General features: G+C 43.5%; 1 protein-coding gene across 1 annotated transcript in view; it reads right to left on the bottom strand.

Moving 5' to 3' along the window:
• The window catches only part of LOC308163780 (tudor domain-containing protein 5-like), a gene marked incomplete at both ends in the record, with an annotated part of 77,905 nt that extends 67,391 nt beyond the window's left edge, over window positions 1-10,514 (bottom strand). Inside the window, 13 exons of the mRNA XM_080537968.1 lie at window positions 84-188; window positions 523-651; window positions 945-1,145; window positions 1,297-1,363; window positions 1,745-1,954; window positions 3,916-4,133; window positions 5,898-6,100; window positions 6,598-6,760; window positions 7,096-7,152; window positions 7,322-7,405; window positions 7,790-7,980; window positions 9,348-9,860; window positions 10,286-10,514. Of these exons, the coding sequence (XP_080394094.1) occupies window positions 84-188; window positions 523-651; window positions 945-1,145; window positions 1,297-1,363; window positions 1,745-1,954; window positions 3,916-4,133; window positions 5,898-6,100; window positions 6,598-6,760; window positions 7,096-7,152; window positions 7,322-7,405; window positions 7,790-7,980; window positions 9,348-9,860; window positions 10,286-10,514 (2,370 nt within the window). The remainder of the gene's footprint in view (window positions 1-83; window positions 189-522; window positions 652-944; window positions 1,146-1,296; window positions 1,364-1,744; window positions 1,955-3,915; window positions 4,134-5,897; window positions 6,101-6,597; window positions 6,761-7,095; window positions 7,153-7,321; window positions 7,406-7,789; window positions 7,981-9,347; window positions 9,861-10,285) is intronic.
• Window positions 10,515-20,306: the final 9,792 nt, after the last annotated feature.

Below are 20,306 nucleotides of genomic sequence, written 5' to 3'. Positions count from 1 at the left end.
CTTATAATAGACATGCTTTATCTATTGTACACAATCTAACTCTTGTTCAATCCGAGGGCGTGATACAGGGTCAGAGGTCATACCTGGGCCTTGTAGTTGGCCTGTGTCACCCCGATGAACTCCAGCTCTGGGAGGTCAGGCAGCTGCTTCACTTCTTTTTCATTGCTCCCAACAGCAGGGTCTGCAGCCTAAAACACATCAGGGTTCGACAGTAACGCTTTTTTACTTGTCCGGAGCAAGTAAAACATTCGCCGGGTTTGTTTGCGCGAGCCCGACGACGCTGCTGGATCCTGGATATTTTTACCTGTGTACAGGAAGAACAACAGACGGCGCAGGCGCCAGACTAGACTACATGATCGTGAGTGAAGATATTCAAAACAGAAAAAAAGCGGATGGGTGATCGACAGGCGCGTGCGCTTTGATAATATCTTCACTCCACGATCATTAGTCTGCTACAATGAGAGTGTGATGTGTGTGTGTGTGTGTGTGTACTGTTAGAATTGGGAAAGGGGAGCTCCTCACCTGGGGTGTGGCAGGGGTTTGGGTGCAGGGCTCTGGGGTTTGGCCCAATACGTCCATGTCTACTTCCATCCCTTCAACAAACACACCCTCGCCCAGATACAGGGTCACAGGGTTGAACTGGTCACACAGCTGAAAGAAGAAATACGTTTGACACAACAAATGGATGGATGCAATGGATCATTGTTGTTGAATGGGATATATACAGTACATGTATAAGCAAGTGTATGTGTGTGTGTGTGTGTGTGTGTGTGTAAATGGTAAATGGACTGCACTTATATAGCGCCTTTTTTGCTGCTCCAAAGCACTTTACAACGGCCTCTCATTCACACACACATTCACACACCAATGGCGGCAAGCTGCCATGCAAGGCACTGGCCCGCTCAGTGGGAGCAATTTTGTGTGTGTGTGTGTACATTACTGACCTCTGAGTTGACTGCAGAGGGACAGGAGAGCCCGTGGCCCTGGCTCTGCAGGACACTGTGAATGTACACGTCCTCCTCCGTGTCTGTCTCACACAGGAAGACCTGCAGGAAGTCTGCGTGGTAGCTGTGCAGAGCTGCCCACAGGAGGCGCTCACAGCACAGCTTCCGGAAGGAGCTGGTAGCGTTCAAACTCCAACTGCCCTGGAACACCAAAACACAGGCTTTTAATATGGAATGGGAGATAAGAGTGCTATCTGGAAGTCAATGGGACTCTATGGGAGCAATACAATGTTAAAAGCTTGGGGAGATTGGTGGTCAATAACAGTGATATGAGATGTGTGTGGAGCCTTACACCCATAGGCTTGATTCCACTGAGTGATGAGGGGACCGCTTGGGCCGGGAGCTCAGAGTAACAAGACCTTGGGGTGAGAAAGCAGAGAGATGTAGGGGGACAACAGCAAAACAGACAAGGAGGCCTAACACTTGTCGTTAAAATGACTGTCACATTTACAGGACATTGATTTTACACTACAATATGTGGCAAGAAGCGGTCTCCCACAAAAACCCCAAAACATTTTAGTCTAGCCGTAGTCAGCGACGAAAACTTTGACTGAGACTGCACTGGAATGTTTTTATCAACTGGAACTGGACTGGAACTAAGAAACATGGAGGTGACTTCTTCATCTAAACACCAATGACTAAAAGTGACTAAAAATCCTGCCAATATTAACACTGGTCTAGTGAAACCTGCCCATTGACTTTCATTGCTCTCTGTCTGAACTGGACCAGAAGAAGCCTACTTGAGGAACTTGAGGCTGGTCCTGTCCACAGTGGTGAGGTCCCCGAAGTCCACGTAGTACACCTCCACCTGGGTCTGGCTGAGGACGCGGTGGATGACGACCCGGTAGAACCACTCGTCTCTGGGAGCCACGCAGCACACCTGGCCCTGACGCACGAAACGTGAGGGAAGGGAGTACCACTCCGACACCTCGAGATAGGTGTAGCAACTCCTAGGAGGAAGAGGCGTTTCCCACAAACTCTGACATCATCTTGCAACTCGTTACATTACATTTTGGGCATTTAGCAGCAGACGTCTTTAACCAAAGCGAACTGACAACAAATAGATTTGTCTAAGTAAGTGAATCATATATCCATCAGTCATGGTAAGAAAACATAATCTATGCTAGGACCAGGAGCCATTGGCAGTCGCAATGCTAGAATCATTTTTTCTTTCTTTTTTATTCTATTCATGGTTCTATGTTACCACTCCAGATACAGGAATCTGACCTGATCATATGTGTGGTGGCCTGGGAAAACCCGTCGGATGTCGCTGGCGTTCGTTTGTGGCAAAGAGCAAAAATAAATGGAAATGTCCTATTTCGGCGATTTTGATATTATGTGGTATTCTAGTACTTTGAACTATTATGGTGAATAAACATTTTAAGAAAACAAAAGAGAAAGTACTTATTTTTAGGTTTTTGTGGTGGGTAGTTTGCTAGCGAAACAACGTCACGTTGAACGTGTCTCATTCTCAGTTAAGCAACGCACGCACACATGAGCGAAAGGAGAGACGATACTTCCACCTGTGTTATTGCCAGTTTACTGATGCTCACAATAAGCATAAAGTAATAAAATCTTAACTAGAAGACACACAAATGGATCTGTCCCTCGCATACCGACGAGGCGAGCAGACTAACACCGCATCACAAGCAGACAAACGAGACCGGCCGATCTGCATAGGCTCCTCCCCCGACCCGGAGGAGAAAGGGGTCGGGGGCAGCATGGGGGCAGCATTTCTCACCTTTCACTTTTTTTGACATGATACATTAAAATGCTCATAACTTTTTAAAATAAAGGGCTATCTCAGTCATTCAACCAGTTATGAATAGCTGAGAACTTCTAATTTATGGAAATATTAAAAAATGAAAATGTCAAAATGCCACCATGTGAAGGGTTTTCCCAGGCCACCACACATATGGTTACGTTCCAGGTCACCTAGGGGCTGCACAGATCAGCATTGTGCTTGCTGCTACTGTACATGTGGTTGCCTGAGATGTTAAGACTCAAGGTATTGTGAGATCTGATAATCTGCAGCATGACTACAATGAAGGCAACCATTGACTCTATATTCATTTCCCATTCCCAATGGGAAATTAAAGTAGAGTCAAAAAGTAGGGCTTTGGGGAGGGCCAGGGAGATCATGGCTGACCCCGCACACCCAGGCCACAGCCTCTTCGCCCCGCTCCCCTCAGGCAGGAGGTCACTAAAGACTGTGAAGGCCCGACACGCACACAGCTTTTTCCCCACGGCCATCCGGCTCCTAAATGCTGCTGCTGGTGTCCCCCCCCCCCCCTTGCACTATGATCAGGGGTGCAAACTGGTGATGGCCCAAAAAGGTGAAACATTTTTTGGGTGGCTAACCTTTGAATAGCGCTAGCACTAATGGTGTTAAATAGATACCGCTAGCACTAATGGTGGTCTAACAATGATGCATGTGTAAGTAGCGGCAGCCCTGACCTCAACACCTGCAGAATTACTTCGAAAACAGTTTACTGTGACTGTGTTCTCTATGCTGTCTGGAACTGTACCTAGCTCCCTGAAGCAAAACGTTATTTCAACTGCAGCAGAGTTTAGCAGACAGGGAGATTAGCTAGCTTGTGCATCATGTGACATGGATGAGACTTAGACCCCCCCCACCACACCCAAAACATTTTTTTGCAGATCTACACAATTCACATGGATGACCTATTTTGAGATAAAAATGGCTAATTTAGCAGAAAGGTGACAAGTTTGCACCCCTGAATGATGTTGGTTTGCACTGTCTTGTCCTGTCTTGCACCTGTCCTGTTGTAAACTGCGCTCCACTGTCCCAAACCAAATTCCTAACATGTTCACATGTCATGGCAATAAAGTCTTCTAATTCTGATTCAGTCATGTTTCCTCCCCGGTCTAAGCGGCACAGTCTCCTCACCTCATCTCCACCATCATGCTCTCCAGGGCGCGGGCCTCCCGGGTCTCGTGGAAGCGGATGTAGAAGTTACTGGGTGACTCCACGTGCTCCACCAGCACGGCTATCACCTCCCTAGGGTCCCTGGGCGTGGGCGCCCTCAGACCCTGGCCCCGCAGGGCGTCCAGAGGAACCATACCTGCCATACACCGTACCTGCAGGGGAGGGAACTTGGCCACCATCTAGAGGAGGGAGAAACACACAGCCATGAGTGTCCACAAACACACACACACACATGAATGTGCGTGTAGACACACACACACACGCACACGTACACACACACACATTTTTATTGTCACCACAAAGACACTTTGTGGATTGAATGGGTTGTCCTTGAACATTTACAATCACCAAAGAAGATGTACAGGAGGTGATCAAAGATGTACAGAAATCAAACAACATCTATTCTTGTGAAATGCGTTTCGGTTTCAGCCTCAATTGTCTAGTATGTATTTGGTCCAGCTGCCCCCAGGGGAAACAGAAGCTACGGACTGACCTTGAACAAAAGGGCAAGTAGGACCAGTTACTCTTCTTAGACCAGAGTCAGATCGTGAGTTTAGAACGATAAGGTTCTATCTCCGTTTAGGGTGGTTCCGAGATATTGAGCGTCAAAGTTTTTACATTCCATTATGTTTTGTGAGATGGAACCTTTGTATTTTATTAATTACTAGGGGTGTAACGGATCACGGATAATCCGAGATCCGTACGGATCGCCCCCCACGGTTCGGCACGCATGTGTACCGCGGATCAATTGCAAAATGTAACCAAGTAATAATATTACTTAATATTAGTTAATATCCCTTGTAAATCACAATGTAGAGTTGCCATGAAAAGATAGACGCGACAGTTGCGTGCTTTGTTTTACTCTAAAGCGCAATGATAGGTTGATAATGCAAAAAAAAATCTAGAACAACAAGGCTGCGTTCGTAAATTCGCTCTGGAATCTGATCAGCATTCATGGAACGCCTCTTGTCCAATCAAATTACTTGGTCCCTTTATGACGTCGGACCCAGTGTGCTCTCCGGCGCTCTCAGAGCAAATTTACGAACGCAGCCCAAGTGTTCATGGCGAGTCCTGCTAATGTTGGCGACAGAGAAGAACTCGAAATGCCTCCCTCGTCATTTAAATCCCATGTATGGGAGCACTTTGGCTTTGCTATCAATTATAACAATGAGGGACAGTGTTATTGGAAGTGTGGTCGCTAAAAAAGTTACGGTGTTTAAGCGTTGTGCAACGAGAAAGTCGTACGAGCATGGCCACACATTTGCCGTGACATCACCCTGGTGTGTTGATGGGAGGCACGAAAAGGTCAGCTTGACAACTTCTGATAATGTAGCCAATTTTTTCATACCATGTTTAAAGTAAGGTTTCACTTTATTATTTAGTTAAAAGTGGCATAAAACATGTTTATTTGTCTGCTTTAAAGAGCCCAGTGATTCACTGCTGCAACCAGGTGCCTCCTCCCTCTCTCCTACTGCATCATTTAAGTTGAATGTGTGTTTCTGTTTAATATGTAGCCTAATGTTTGAGTGTAGAATATGTTATGTATATGTATATATATACACACACACACATATATATATATATATATATATACCAGTTTTGACATCTTGAATGTTGTTGGGTTTTACACAGTAAAAGTGGTGTTTTTACAGAATTCGAGGAAAAAGCTTTTTATTTTTATTTTTATGTTTTGTGTTGATCCGAAAAATGATCCGATCCGTGACTCAAAAACCGTGACACGATCCGATCCGTGAGTTAGGTGATCCGTTACACCCCTATTAATTACGAACTAAAAAATGTCAACATTTCATGTCAACACAGGCATTAATAAACACCCAATGGATCAGATTATGTAAAAAACTCAATTTTGGTTATAAAACCTTATAATTCTAACGTCACGACCTGTCTTCTCAGACCCGAGTCAGACGGGTCTCTTCTCTCACCTGTTGGAAGGTGGTGGTGGTGATGCGGAGGTCTGTCTCTGACATCAAGTCGTTGTCGGCGGCGGCCTCTCCGTCCTCCCCGTCCTCCTCCTCTCTGCGCCCCTCCCAGGGCGACTCCCCAGAGCTGAAGTAATAGCCCTGGCTGGAGGGGTTCAGCCGGTCACCCTGCTCAGCATCGCCGGGGGTGTCGGGCTCTACAGCCCCTGGCCAAAAACATCACATCAACAAACCTACGGACCTTTGGGGACAGAGCCTTCAGTGTGGCTGCACCTACCCTCTGGAACTCCCTCCCCATAGTGATCCGCAATGCCCCCACCCTGGACTCTCTGTTCTCCAAGGCCTTTGGCCCCTAGTCACTGTTTCAGTTTTGTTTTGTCCTGTTTTTGTCTGTCTGATCATTCCCTTGAATTGTAAAGTGTCCTTGGGGTTTCTGAAAGGCGCTATATAAATTAAAGTTATTATTATTATCAGGGTGCTGCGTTTATAGAATGCCATGAGCTATAAGATACAGTACTCAGTTCTGCCCCTCCTCTTCAAATGACCCTTCCCCCAATGGGACAAATGGCTGTGAACTCTCAATAATGTGGGAACGCAATGGTATTAGCTGAATAGAATAGATAGGATGCATTTTTTACATTTTAACCATTTAGCAGACGCTTTTATCCAAAGTAACAATACAAATTGAAACCATCGAGCTGACCTGGTTGCGAGTGGCCGGTGTGTTTGGTGTCGGTGATCATCCAGTGGGGGCCCTCTTCCCCTGCCACAGGCCGCAGATACAGCGTGTCGCTCAGCGCACCAACCATCTCCGTCACGCTCAGGAAGCCACTCTGGGCCACCGGGAGCTCCTCCCCAAACATCCTCTGTTGACCAGGGGGAAATGGTAAATGGTAAATGGACTGCACTTATATAGCACCTTTTTTGCTGCTCCAAAACGCTTTACAACGGCCTCTCATTCACACGTTCACACCCATTCACACCCCAATAGCGGCAAGCTACCATGCAAGGCGCCCGCTCACTGGGAGCAATTTTGGGGTTCAGTGTCTTGCCCAAGGACACTTCGAAATGTGGCCAGCCGGGGATCGAACCGCCGATCTGCCAACTTTGTGATCATTAGGCGGCGACTCTACCTCCTGTGCCACAGCCGCTCCGTAAAGTAGAGTGGAATATGTGTAACAAAGGAAACTAGTATAATTACCTTGTATTCGGCATGAAGATCATGTATTGATATCCCTTCACTGTTCTGAGCAACAACCTAGAAAGAAGGAATCTTCACTGTCACCATCATGTGTGACTAGAACATTAGGAGTTTTCAATGATTTCGGTATCCACCCATAAAGGGGCAACTCAATAGTCTGGCTCCTGACTCATTTACTTAAACGAATGTATTGATTGTAAGTCGCTTTGGGAAGATGTAAACTGACCTGGCGAAGGTTGGCCTTCAGCTCCTCACTGACGGTGCCCGCATGGCCGTTCTCCAGGATACGCTGCCTGAGCTTCTCCTCCAGCTGCATCGTGGCCAATCAAACACAACACATTCACTAGTGGTGATTGGGTGAGTTCCCATTCATATAAATGTGAAGTGCAACGAGACCAATAATCATATCTCATTAAATGTTCTTCACAAAAAAACATGACTTCTAGTAGGAGTGAACTCTACAAGCATTTAAAGTAATGTTCAGGGGTGCAAACTGGTGATGGCCTAAAAAGGTGACAACATTTATTTTTTGCCTGAAAATGAAGAAAATTATCAACATGGTCGATTCACATGGATTTACTATTTTGTGGTAAAAACCGCTAATTTAGCAGAAAGGTGACAAGTTTGCACCCCTGAATGTTACAGTTTCACATACAGAACATTTACTATGAGGTAAAAAGAGAAACAGACTCACTTTTATGACACATTTTTCAAATAGCTGCCCCTGTTGGATGAGCTGTGGCTCAGGTTGTGTCAATTCCATGTCCTGGTGAATTCCATGTCCCCCATGGTCCTGGTGTCCCCCTGAGCTGTTAGGGACAGTGTCCTCAGGACCAGAGGCCATGTGATTCTGTACTGGAGTACCAGAGGGTTTTTCCACAGGAGCTGAAGACAGACAAAATGTTACATTAGTCACAACCAATACCAGATCACTACTGTTTACATTTTACAGTTACACCCATTTACATTTTAACCATTTAGCAGTTAAATTGTATAATAATGAAAATACCACCGCTCATCCGTGATCAGACTTAGCTGAGGTGCTGGAATTGAAGAGTATCAATAAAGTGCAAAAAAAACAGCATCCGTCCGCACACTCAAATCTGTGCAAATAAACCGTAGTTTATTGCACAAACTTTCAGTCATAAACCTTCTTCAGGCATAAAGCAGACAATTTCCCAAATTTCGGCATAAAGCATAAAGCAGACAATTTCCCAAATTTCGTTGTTTGGTACCTGTACTATATCAATGACAATAAAGACCATTCATTCATTCATTCAATTGAATGCAGTGGTATAAAGGCTTCAAACAACATCACTTAATTAGCCAATGCACAACATCTGTGTCAAATATTTCACCTAGTGGCTAGGCATCATGGGAATTGTAGTCCTAGATTTAGTGGACTACAAAAAACATGTGTTCATGAGACAGGAAACACCTAAAAGTACATGAAATATTTACAATATATACTTAACAGAACAAAAAACAATAGAGAAATGCTACAAACATGCAGACATCAGGCAGTAGCCATCATATAGCATAGAACATAGTGTCTAAAGTAATTTATTCATAGCACAACACATGTAGAAATACTCATTCAAGCCTAGGCGTTGTAAACGTTCTAGGGTGTGGATCCAAAAAAGCTCTCTGGCATAACCTCCTGTCCGAGGGGTAATTTGCTCTATGCCGCCTGAACCATTTAGCAGTTACCATTTACCACTTAATTAGAGTTTACAGGGACAGTCTCCCTGGAGAAAGTTAGGGCTAAGTAACGTACTGAAGGGCACACTAGTGGTGGTGTTCCCAGGCGAGTCCAACTTATAGCCATGTATAGTTAAAGGTATAAAACAGGGATACTGAATGATAGCATGCCCATGGACACAAGTGCTAAATGTAGTCCTGCTCAGAAAAAAGCCTTCACATCAGGTGCCTCAAACGCATACATGTAAAGAAAAAGTAAATGTTAAAAAGAAAACGTTTAGAATTATACAGTTCTATCTCCGTTTAGGGTAGTTCAGAGATAATAATGAGCGTCAAAGTTTTTACATTCCATTATGTTTTGTGAGATGGAACTTTTGTATTTTATGAATTACTAACTCAAAAATGTCAACATTTTAAAAATAACACCACACAGGCATTAATAAACACCTAATGGATCAGATTATGTAAAAAACTCAATTTTGACCAAAAATGGACCATAATTGACCATAATTCTAACGTCACGATCTGTCTACACTGTAGTACCAACCCACCTGTGTCTACCGCTGTCAAGGGGGTCAGCTGTGGTCGAGGTGGCTTTATCTGCCCCGTCCTCACCGCCGTCCCTCCACGCGATGCCATCAGCGCCCCACCCTGCGACGCCGTCAGCCCCATCGCAGGTGGCGCCACCTTCAGGGTCAGCAGGGAGCCCGTCCGGCTCTGCTTGATCGCCACCAGGTCCGCCGCGGCTGCCAGCATCTCCGCGACGGAGTAGAAGCCGAGGTTGAAGACGCGCAGCGGGTGGCCGAAGCGGTGGGCGAAGCCGTCCAGCAGCTCCGACAGGCCCATGGGCCCCGGGGCGAGCAGCTGCCGCAGCTGTGAGCGCAGCTGAGCGGGCAGGGCCGGGGGGGCGTGGCCCCGCCGGGGGAGGGGGCTGGCGGGGAACAGTTGTTTCCTGTAGTGCGGGGAGAAGAAGCCCATACCGCCCCGGTGTGGTTTGTTGGTCTTAGGGACACGCTGCCGGGCCACCATCTCCCCTATGCGTCGGGTGCTTTCGTCCATAACCGCTGCAGAGGGACCAAGGGATGGGAGGGAGGGAGGGAGGGGAAGAAAAAGCGAGGCAAAGAGTTGGGTTGGAATAAAGTAGTATTTTCGTGCATACGTGTGTAATTTTACTCTGTGCAGGTCATAGTACTAAAATGGTAATGGTAAATGGACTGCACTTATAGCAACTTTTTTGCTGCTCCAAAACGCTTTACAACAGCCTCTCATTCACACATTCACACACACATTCACACACCAATGGCGGCAAGCTGCCATGCAAGGCGCCGGCCCGCTCACTGGGAGCAATTTTGGGGTTCAGTGTCTTGCCCAAGGACACTTCGACATGTGGCCAACCGGGGCTCAAACCGCCGATCTGCCAACCTTGTGATCATTAGACGGCGACTCTACCTCCTGCGCCACAGCCGCACCACTACTAGACTGGGCTTACCTTTCAACACCAAGCTGCCGTCTTCCAAAAAGTCCATCTTCACCACGTCAGGCATCTCCTTGATCATGTCCATCACGCTGTGGAAGCCGAGGGACCTCAGAGGCAGCGGATGGCCCACGATGCAGAGGTAGTCCCGTCTCAGGTCGTCCGGGGACAGGCCTAACTTGGACGAGTTGAGCACGGAGCGAACATCCTTCTTCAGGCCCCACAGTAGCTGGTCTTGGGTCATCATTATTAATGCCTGTGTGGTGTTATTTTTATAATGTTGACATTTTTGAGTTAGTAATTAATAAAATACAAAGGTTCCATCTCACAAAACATAATGGAATGTAAAAACGTTGACGCTCAATATCTCTGAACGACCCTAAGCGGATAGAACCTTCTCATTCTAAACGGAGATAGAACCTTCTCATTCTAAACGGAGATAGAACCTTCTCATTCTAAACGGAGATAGAACCTCATCATTCTAAACGGAGATAGAACCTTATCATTCTAAACTGAGATAGAACCTTATCATTCTAAACGGAGATAGAACCTTCTCATTCTAAACGGAGATAGAACCTCATCATTCTAAACGGAGATAGAACCTCATCATTCTAAACGGAGATAGAACCTTATCATTCTAAACTGAGATAGAACCTTCTCATTCTAAACGGAGATAGAACCTTATCATTCTAAACGGAGATAGAACCTCATCATTCTAAACGGAGATAGAACCTTATCATTCTAAACTGAGATAGAACCTTATCATTCTAAACGGAGATAGAACCTTCTCATTCTAAACGGAGATAGAACCTCATCATTCTAAACGGAGATAGAACCTTATCATTCTAAACGGAGATAGAACCTTCTCATTCTAAACGGAGATAGAACCTCATCATTCTAAACGGAGATAGAACCTCATCATTCTAAACGGAGATAGAACCTTATCATTCTAAACGGAGATAGAACCTTATCATTCTAAACGGAGATAGAACCTTATCATTCTAAACGGAGATAGAACCTTATCATTCTAAACGGAGATAGAACCTCATCATTCTAAACGGAGATAGAACCATATCATTCTAAACGGAGATAGAACCTCATCATTCTAAACGGAGATAGAACCATATCATTCTAAACGGAGATAGAACCTCATCATTCTAAACGGAGATAGAACCTTCTCATTCTAAACTCACGAGATAAGTACAAACCTAGTAACGACATTTCGAAAATGTTATAGTGACAAAATGAAAGCCACGTTTCTTAGGCTGCTAGCTAGTAACTACTCACGCCCAGTTTTTATTTTAAGGAGCAAGTTCAAGTTGGAAAAGAAAGTTATCTATTAATGTTGCTGGCGAATAATAGTGTCTTCTATGGATACAATGCAGTTAGCGAAGTCTATTATTATTCACGAGAGAGGAGTAAATAACATCAACTAAAGACTAAAGATGTATTTAGGTTTCTAAGTCGCTGTTATCACACTTGAGCTAGTAGCCTAGCCTAGCATTTCAATTGACTTCAGCTAGCGAGCTAATTAGCTACTATGACGCATCTGTTTTATCAACATTGTACGACAGTTACAGCTTGTAGAATACTTACTAAGCTGTCTATTAATATACAGGTTATTCATTTAGAATCGTCTACGTTCAGACAAATTAGATCATCGTTAATATTATTATTATTTACCTTAGAAAGAGAGGTTAGATACAGAAGAATGAAGTCTGGAAATGGAGTCTTCAATCAGCAACGCGCGTGCAGGTGTCAATCAGGCATCACGTGCAGGCAGGGGCGCCGCTAGGGTGGGTGGGTAAATTAGGACGATTCTAAGGGCCCATCACTGACAGGGGCCGAAGAGAATCATATTTTAAAATATATTATATTTATAATAATATTATTATTAATTCTATGTATTAAAAAAAGTCACAAAAGAAACAAACTGGAGTTTTGTTTCTCTTATGTTTGACAAAATTAAGCCTTATTATTTACCCCCCTCTATTTATTCATTGCATGGTTCAGTCCACCGTTAATCAGCAGCGCACGTGCAGGTGTTAATCAGACATCACGTGGTGCCACGCAGCAGACTGACGTCATTATCACGTTGATTTCAGTCATGACCAGATATATACTCCTCAAAAAAAAGTTTGGAAACGTTATGTCTTGTAAGGATCATGCATTCGTGGAATGAGCAACACAGATAAACGTGTGGGTAGCGCCCCCCCCCCCCAAAAAAATTTGCCAAAATCCCCTGCAATATGTGGCATAGTTGTGGCATGCAAAGTCATAGCATTTTTGGTCAGGGACTTTTTGAGCTATTTGACCAAAGCCAGGAAAAGAAGAAGAAGAAGTAAACCACCAATAACAATACTACTACGTAGTAGGAATAATAATAATAATATAATTTGTATAATGATTCTAACTGGATTTGATTCCCCAATCAATTGTAATGTAAAAATAAATTACTTTTACTGAGTTTGGGGCCATAATGATAATCAATTACTTTCTTTAGAGGGACATGGAGGTCAATAACTAGTAATTAAAGTGTGTGTGGGAGAGGATGTGTGTCTTTCCTGGTCTGAAAACAGAGAAGAACTTACATCAGCAACAAACGTCTGAGTCTATACATTCCCATGACGGGCACTGTGACTCCCAAGACATTTACAATACAGTTTTTTACGGTCGCTAAGTCGCAGTGTTCAATACTGAAGTCACAGAGTCACAACTCTTTATACAGTCAGCAAAGCAGAAGTCCATGTGGACCAAACTGCGACTCTTACTCTGTGATTTGTGCATTGCTTTCATACAGAATGCATTCAATGACCACGTTCTCCAAAACCCATAACACTTCTCTCATTCAAACTCCCCCACCTGCAAAACACTATGTATTTGCAACACATTTTTCCAATGTTAACATACTGTGTTCAAAACAGTGAAGAACACATTCAAAACAGAATGATTTGGTGCATTTTTGCAGTAATCATATTCCTATCATATATGACAGAAAGCTCGCAATAAACTGTTTTTTGCACAGTGTTTGAGTGTGCAGATGCTGTTATTTTGCACTCTATTGATACTCTTCAGTTCCAGCATCTCAGCAAAGTCTGATAAGGGATGAGCGGTGGTATTTTCACTATTTGCAGTAATCATTTTGAAATGTCTAGAAAATATTAGCAGAATATATACAATGAAATGAAATAGACTAGTTGCATTGCCAGGGAAGACATGAGATGTGACCAGATGCAGAACAGAGGGTGGACCAAAAATCTCAGGAGTGAGACATTTTAGGTGTGATTGCTATTGTATTGTAGCCCTGGAATTTCTTTTTTTTCTTTTTTGTTTGAACTTTGTGAGCATTTTCCACAAGTAAATGTAGTGTAAATGTATCACTAATGATAAAACCTCCAATGCTAATACTTTATTCCTGAGGGAACTTGCCTTTGGATTTGTTATGGAAAAGAGAAGAGACAATCCCAAGGATGAAGATTTGCCAGCTGAATGGATTTGCTGCTTTTCCTTAGTGCTATTTCTTTCTTCCCCCCCCCCCCCCACACACACACACACTTACACACTTTCACACAAGAGCCATTGGAAAATGTCATTAAGTTAGACTGTTAAATAATAGAACTAACAGTTGGAATATGACACTGGTGATACGTCACCCTCATGAAAACATATATCGTTTGCCTAACTTTTACAATCAAAATAGTTTGTTTATTCAAGTTAAATTGGACCAGTATGGGGACCACTGTCCAGCATGAAAAGTATGTCTACTACACATGACCTTTCTTCACTCTTAAATGTCACATTTCTTAATCATTTGAACACTGTATCACACTCACCCCACAATGCTTATCAAATCGAGCAAACAACATATCAAATAAGCTCAATCCAAAAAAGAAACAACTGTCATACAATAGCAATAGAATAAATGACACTTCTAAGTGATTTTCCTCTACGTGACTTTAGGCATATTCCACCTAGCATACTTAATGAAAATGCAATGAGTCATTATGGAGGAATAAAGCTTAAGCGTACAGTGGGCTTCCTGTATAGATTTAAATCTTGCTTTTCCTTGGCTTCCAGAAAACGTCTTGTCTCCGCCCTTTTCCTTTCACAACTGGATTATGGTGACACAGTATATAGGTTTGCTTCTCTGTCCACTTTATCCAAGCTAGACCCCCTGTATCATTCGGTTCTAAGATACATCACCAATAGTGCCTTCAGGACCCATCACTGTACACTGTATAGTCTGGTTGGATGGCCATCTCTTTCTGTCAGAAGGCTCCAACACTGGTACACTCTTGTGTTTAAAATCATCTCTGGCTTCTTACCGAATTATCTGCGCCTGAAGTTCATCCCTATACCGAGTGGCTCGGGTCTCAGGTCTCGTAGATGGCTACAATACAAGGTGCCACTTATCATGAACAATGTTGGAAGGGCAAGCTTGTCTTATTATGGCCCTTGGTCTTGGAATGACCTACAGACTACTTTTAAATTAGAGGCCCTTATTTCCATAAGTATCTTCAAGCGTAGATTAAAGGATGTGGTCACCGCTCGCTGTACCTGCTTTGGTTAGACTTCTCAATGTTTTAATCACCTTGTAAATACCCCTACCATTGTTTGTCTATTGTATTGTTGCCACTGTCTTATGTCCTGTCTTGTTATTTGAACTGTTTTTTAAGCTACTATTTTGACCCTGTCTTGGCCAGGTCTCTCTTGTAAAAGAGGTTTTAACCTCAATGTGACTTCCTGGTAAAATAAAGTTTTTTAAAAAAAAATATATATATATACCACATGGGAAGAGCCACACAGAACAGCGTCATGAACAGTGCTAACAGAAGGACACCGGTCCCTGCAGCCCCCCAAAGGCAACTCTCTGTTGGTGCAACTTAAGCTCCTGGCCGTCACAATGGCAGATGGGGTAAACCATGCCATGACGTGGAAAATAGACCTCTTGTGTTTTTAATGGCAAAGAAGACTTCAAGCGAGACTATGCTGCGGTCTGCTGCCAAACTCACCAAAAGTGAAGCAGAGGCAAGTGTTGAACAATTGTACCATGCCAGCCCACTCAGTGTGAACGCCGGTGTAAAAGCAATATTGAAATGGTATCCTATAACCAAACTGATTTTATCATTTTAGTATAGTACTTTCATTTGCAATAACAGACACAGTCATGTTTAATTACTGATAACATTTTATTTAACACAGACACAGACACAGACACATATGTGGCTGTTATATACTCGCCAAATAGACCACTAGCCCATACCACCTAAAAACAAGTGAACTACATCATTGGCAGTTCATGAGAATACACACGTGAAATGTGAGAGATGAAAGCACAAGTAATGCCATGGAACCAGACACAGATTCTACCTGTCAAAGTCGCTCGTTGACTGAACGTCTTCAAGTAGGTGATTTGCTTTTCCGTCTCCCAGCTCTGTCACAGTGGCTCAGTGTGTTAAGTCGCTTAACCCTAACACTGTGTCAATTCATTAATTAATTAATTCATTTTAATTTAAATTAATTTTCTAGCGGTGTGGCTTCAGGCGGGATTTGAACTCACGACCTTCCGATCACAAGTCCAACTCACTATCCACTAGACCACCACTACCCTGTCTGTGTTCTAACCCTATAGTACTTTCATTTGCAATAACAGACACAGTCATGTTTAATTACTGATAACATTTTATTTAAAAATAAAACATTTTTTATTTAAATTTCTTTCTTTTCAAATATGAATGACCACGTTTGCGTACATCCCCTATAATAGGGGCCTAATTACAGGCACCTCTGGGACATGAGGATGCCTCTAAGGGTGGGGGTGCAAACATGTTTGTGAGGGTGGTAGGATGTCTGTAAACTGGAGGTATGTCTGTAGTGGAGGGGGCAGAGGGAGCTGCTGAACTACAGCTGTCTGCATCAGAGTCTCAGAGCCCAACATCACCCTGATCTGGAGCCTGCAGAGGTGAGAGAGAGAGGGCAGAGACACTACACACACACACACACACACACACACACACACACACACACACACAGACACACACACACACACACACACACACACACACACACACATACACATACACATACACACATACACATACACATACACATACACATACACATACACATACACATACACATACACATACACATACACATACACATACACACACACACGCACAGACACAGACACAGACACAGACACACACACACACACACACACACACACACACACACACACACACACACACACACACACACACACACAGACACAGACACAGACACAGACACAGACACATATGTGGCTGTTATATACTCGCCAAATAGACCACTAGCCCATACCACCTAAAAACAAGTGAACTACATAATTGGCAGTTCATGAGAATACACACGTGAAATGTGAGAGATGAAAGCACAAGTAATGCGATGGAACCAGACACAGATTCTACCCAAAGTTGCTCGTTATTATTCGGAAAAAAGCTATGATTGACATGTCTGTGCGTCAGCCATTATGTTTCTTCAAATCGATTCATATCATTGTTGATGGCCACAAAATAAAAATGCCCATTTTGTTTGCAACATAGGACACTCAACTCACGATTCGATACGATTTTTCTTTTTAAGTCATTTTTTCTGAGTGGGGCAGTCCCACTCATATTTCTAATTTTATTGGACAGATATAGTGAAGACAGACAGGAAAGTAAGATACATATACAGATAATGACATCTCTGTACGGGGTAACAAAGAAAATAACCTGTCATTTTTTGTTGCTGTCTCTTCACACAGAACCTTTTTATTTGTGTTCTGTTTCCCTCCTGGCGGTAGAAGCGCACCATTTCTGTTGTTCCTACTCCTCAACTATACACACGCTGCTGGTTAGCAGTGATTGGGGACTGGGAGTGACACTGTTCCCCTTTGCTCTCTATTTAAGGCACCAGCAAACAGTAGGAGGGGAGAGTGGTTTGGGAACGAGGGTTACGTACAACGAGACAGAGAGCGACAACGAGACAGAGAGCGACAACGAGACAGAGAGTGACAACAAGACAGAGAGCGACAACAAGACAGAGAGCGACAACTAGACGACCACCAGACGAAAACCTGCTGAGTACCAGAGGGACCTGCGACGTTGGAACGAGAGAACACCTGATACACGCCACAATGCAAAAAGTTAATCTAAGTAAGTAATATCTTAAAGTTTAAATATCTTAAATCAAGGCAATATAAGCTTGTTTTCTGTCTGACTGCACCAGTTTTAAGATATCTCTTACTTGTTTTAAGACAATCTTGGCAAGTGAAATTTTCCTGTTCTGTTGGCAGATAATTTTGCTTATTCTAAGTAATATTTCCCCTATTTTTATTGCTTTTTTTCTTGTTTTTGAGAGCTGACTTTTTGGCGCCGAGCTGTGGTCCCGAGCAGAGGGACGACTGGCCACCAACAGAGCTGTCTGTGTCTGACCACTGGGGGTTGTGATTCCAGAGGCCTGTTGGGAAACTTGGGAGGGTGCAGCCAGCGCCCTTCCCAAAGTTAAGTGACTTTTAGTTTGCTTACTTTGGAGGTTGAGGGCTAACCCTACTGTCTAGCATAGCTGAGAGCCAATTGATGGACTGTGGACTGTGTGGTTGCCTGTCACTCGTGCAACCTGCTGAGTCACTCTTTCCTGTCCTCAGCTCAGTGATTGGAGCCACGCTGGGTCGTGAGGATGCGCCGGACCTCCCCATAGGCGACGGGGTACAGTCTGGAGTCAACCCTGGGCGGAGCCCCGGTCAAGAGTTTATCGTACTATCCTATCCCATCGGACCCTGCTGTTTTTAAAGAGCCTTTTATACTGTTCCTGGTCTCTGACATCACTTATAAGATACACACCGGCTAGACCCCTACGGTCTAGTGGCACTTTTCCTTGGTGCACAGGTTTTTTACCCTTGCGTCCTTTTGACGAAGCTATCACTGGAACCTGGACACTGGACACAACACTGAACACTACACTACACTGGACACTGAACATCTGTCATTACGTGAAGCGCATTGAGTCGCATCTTGTGAGAAATGCGCTATACAAATAAAACTTGAATTGATTTGATCCCTTGTACACTTTTTTGGGCATTTGTGTTGCAACACACCTGTACATTGTGCACTCTACCCTAGGCCCTTATTTTACTCTAGACAGAAGGGTCGTAACACTTGTTATTAATTCCATTAGGTATACCTCAAACTTTCTTGCAGTTCTGGTGTTTGCATTTTACATATTCTAAATATATATATATATATATATATATATATATATATCTACATGTCGCACTGGATGGGGTTAGTGCTGTTGACTCATCAGAAAGTAAAGACTAATTCACAGAGTGTATGAAGATTCCAGTAAGGGTTTTGTGAAGGAGCCCTAGTGCTGTTGACTCATCAGAAATAGAATGTTTTATTTAGCTCATCAGTGGGCACTCAGCACCATGGACACCTCCAGCCCAGCACCTTGCACCACGGTTCCTGCCCTGCTTTCCTGCCCTGCTCCATGGATTACAACGATGATCGCCTGACCCTTGCCTGACTCCACCAAGTCCTTTGCCTGACCCCTCAAACCTGTTTGACCTAATAAAGTCCCACACCTGGGGTCATTGACATTCTTTTATTTATATACAGTTAGGTCTGGAAGTATTTGGACAGTGACACAATTTCCATAATTTGGGCTCTGTATGCCACCACAAAGGATTTGAAATGAAACAATCAAGATGTAATTGAAGTGCATACTTTAGGCTTTAATTCAAGGGGTTGAACAAATTGAACAAAAATATTGTATGAAACATTTAGGAATTGCAACCATTTTTATACACAGTCCCCTATTTTCAGGAGCTCAAAAGTAATTGGACAAATTAACAATCATACAGTACAGGCCAAAAGTTTGGACACACCTTCTCATTCAATGCGTTTCCTTTATTTTCATGACTATTTGGTACATTGTAGATTCTCACTGAAGGCATCAAAACTATGAATGAACACATAGGAATTATGTATTTAACAATAAAGTGTGAAATAACTCTGAAAAATATGTCTTATATTTTAGATTCCTCAAAGTAGCCACCCTTTGCTTTTTTGTTGTTAATAAAATATATAATAATAATATTTAATATAATATGTGTTAATAATAATATGTTATTATATATATATATTTTTTATTAATACTTATTCATTTTGCACATGTATATGTATAGGCCTGGCTGATTTAGAAAACATAAAATAAAATTAGCAAAAGAAATCTTTTTAAATTGGTATCCGATTAATCGATTAATCGGCAGATTAATCGATTATTAAAATAATCGTTAGTTGCAGCCCTACTGTACATTAAGGGGGTGTGTCTGTACATTTAGGGGGTTTGTCTGTCCATTTAGGTGTGTGTCTATCCATGAAGGGGTGTGTCTGTCCATTTAGGGGTGTGTCTATCCATTTAGGGGTGTGTCTATCCATGAAGGGGTGTGTCTGTACATTTAGGGGGGGTGTCTATCCATTTAGGGGTGTGTCTGTCCGTGAAGGGGTGTGTCTGTACATTTAGGGGGTGTGTCTGTACATTTAGGGGGTTTGTCTGTCCATTTAGGGGTGTGTCTATCCATGAAGGGGTGTGTCTGTACAGTTAGGGGGTGTGTCTATCCATTTAGGGGGGTGTCTGTCCATTTAGGGGTGTATGTGTACATTTAGGGGGTGTGTCTATCCATTTAGGGGTGTGTCTGTCCATTTAGGGGTGTGTGTGTACATGAAGGGGTGTGTCTGTCCATTTAGGGGTGTGTCTATCCATGAAGGGGTGTGTCTGTCCATGAAGGAGTGTGTCTGTCCATTTAGGGGGGTGTCTGTCCATTTAGGGGTGTGTCTGTCCATTTAGGGGTGTGTCTATCCATTTAGGGGTGTGTCTATCCATGAAGGGGTGTGTCTGTCCATGAAGGGGTGTGTCTGTCCATTTAGGGGTGTGTCTGTCCATTTAGCGGGTGTGTCTATCCATTTAGGGGTGTGTCTGTACATTTAGGGGGGTGTCTATCCATGAAGGG

This window comes from Nansenia antarctica (assembly GCF_963989245.1).
Source record: "Nansenia antarctica genome assembly, chromosome: 8".
NCBI lineage: Eukaryota > Metazoa > Chordata > Actinopteri > Argentiniformes > Microstomatidae > Nansenia > Nansenia antarctica.
The sequence above is the reverse complement of the archived record's forward strand: the minus strand, read 5'-3'. Positions and strand labels throughout refer to the sequence as shown.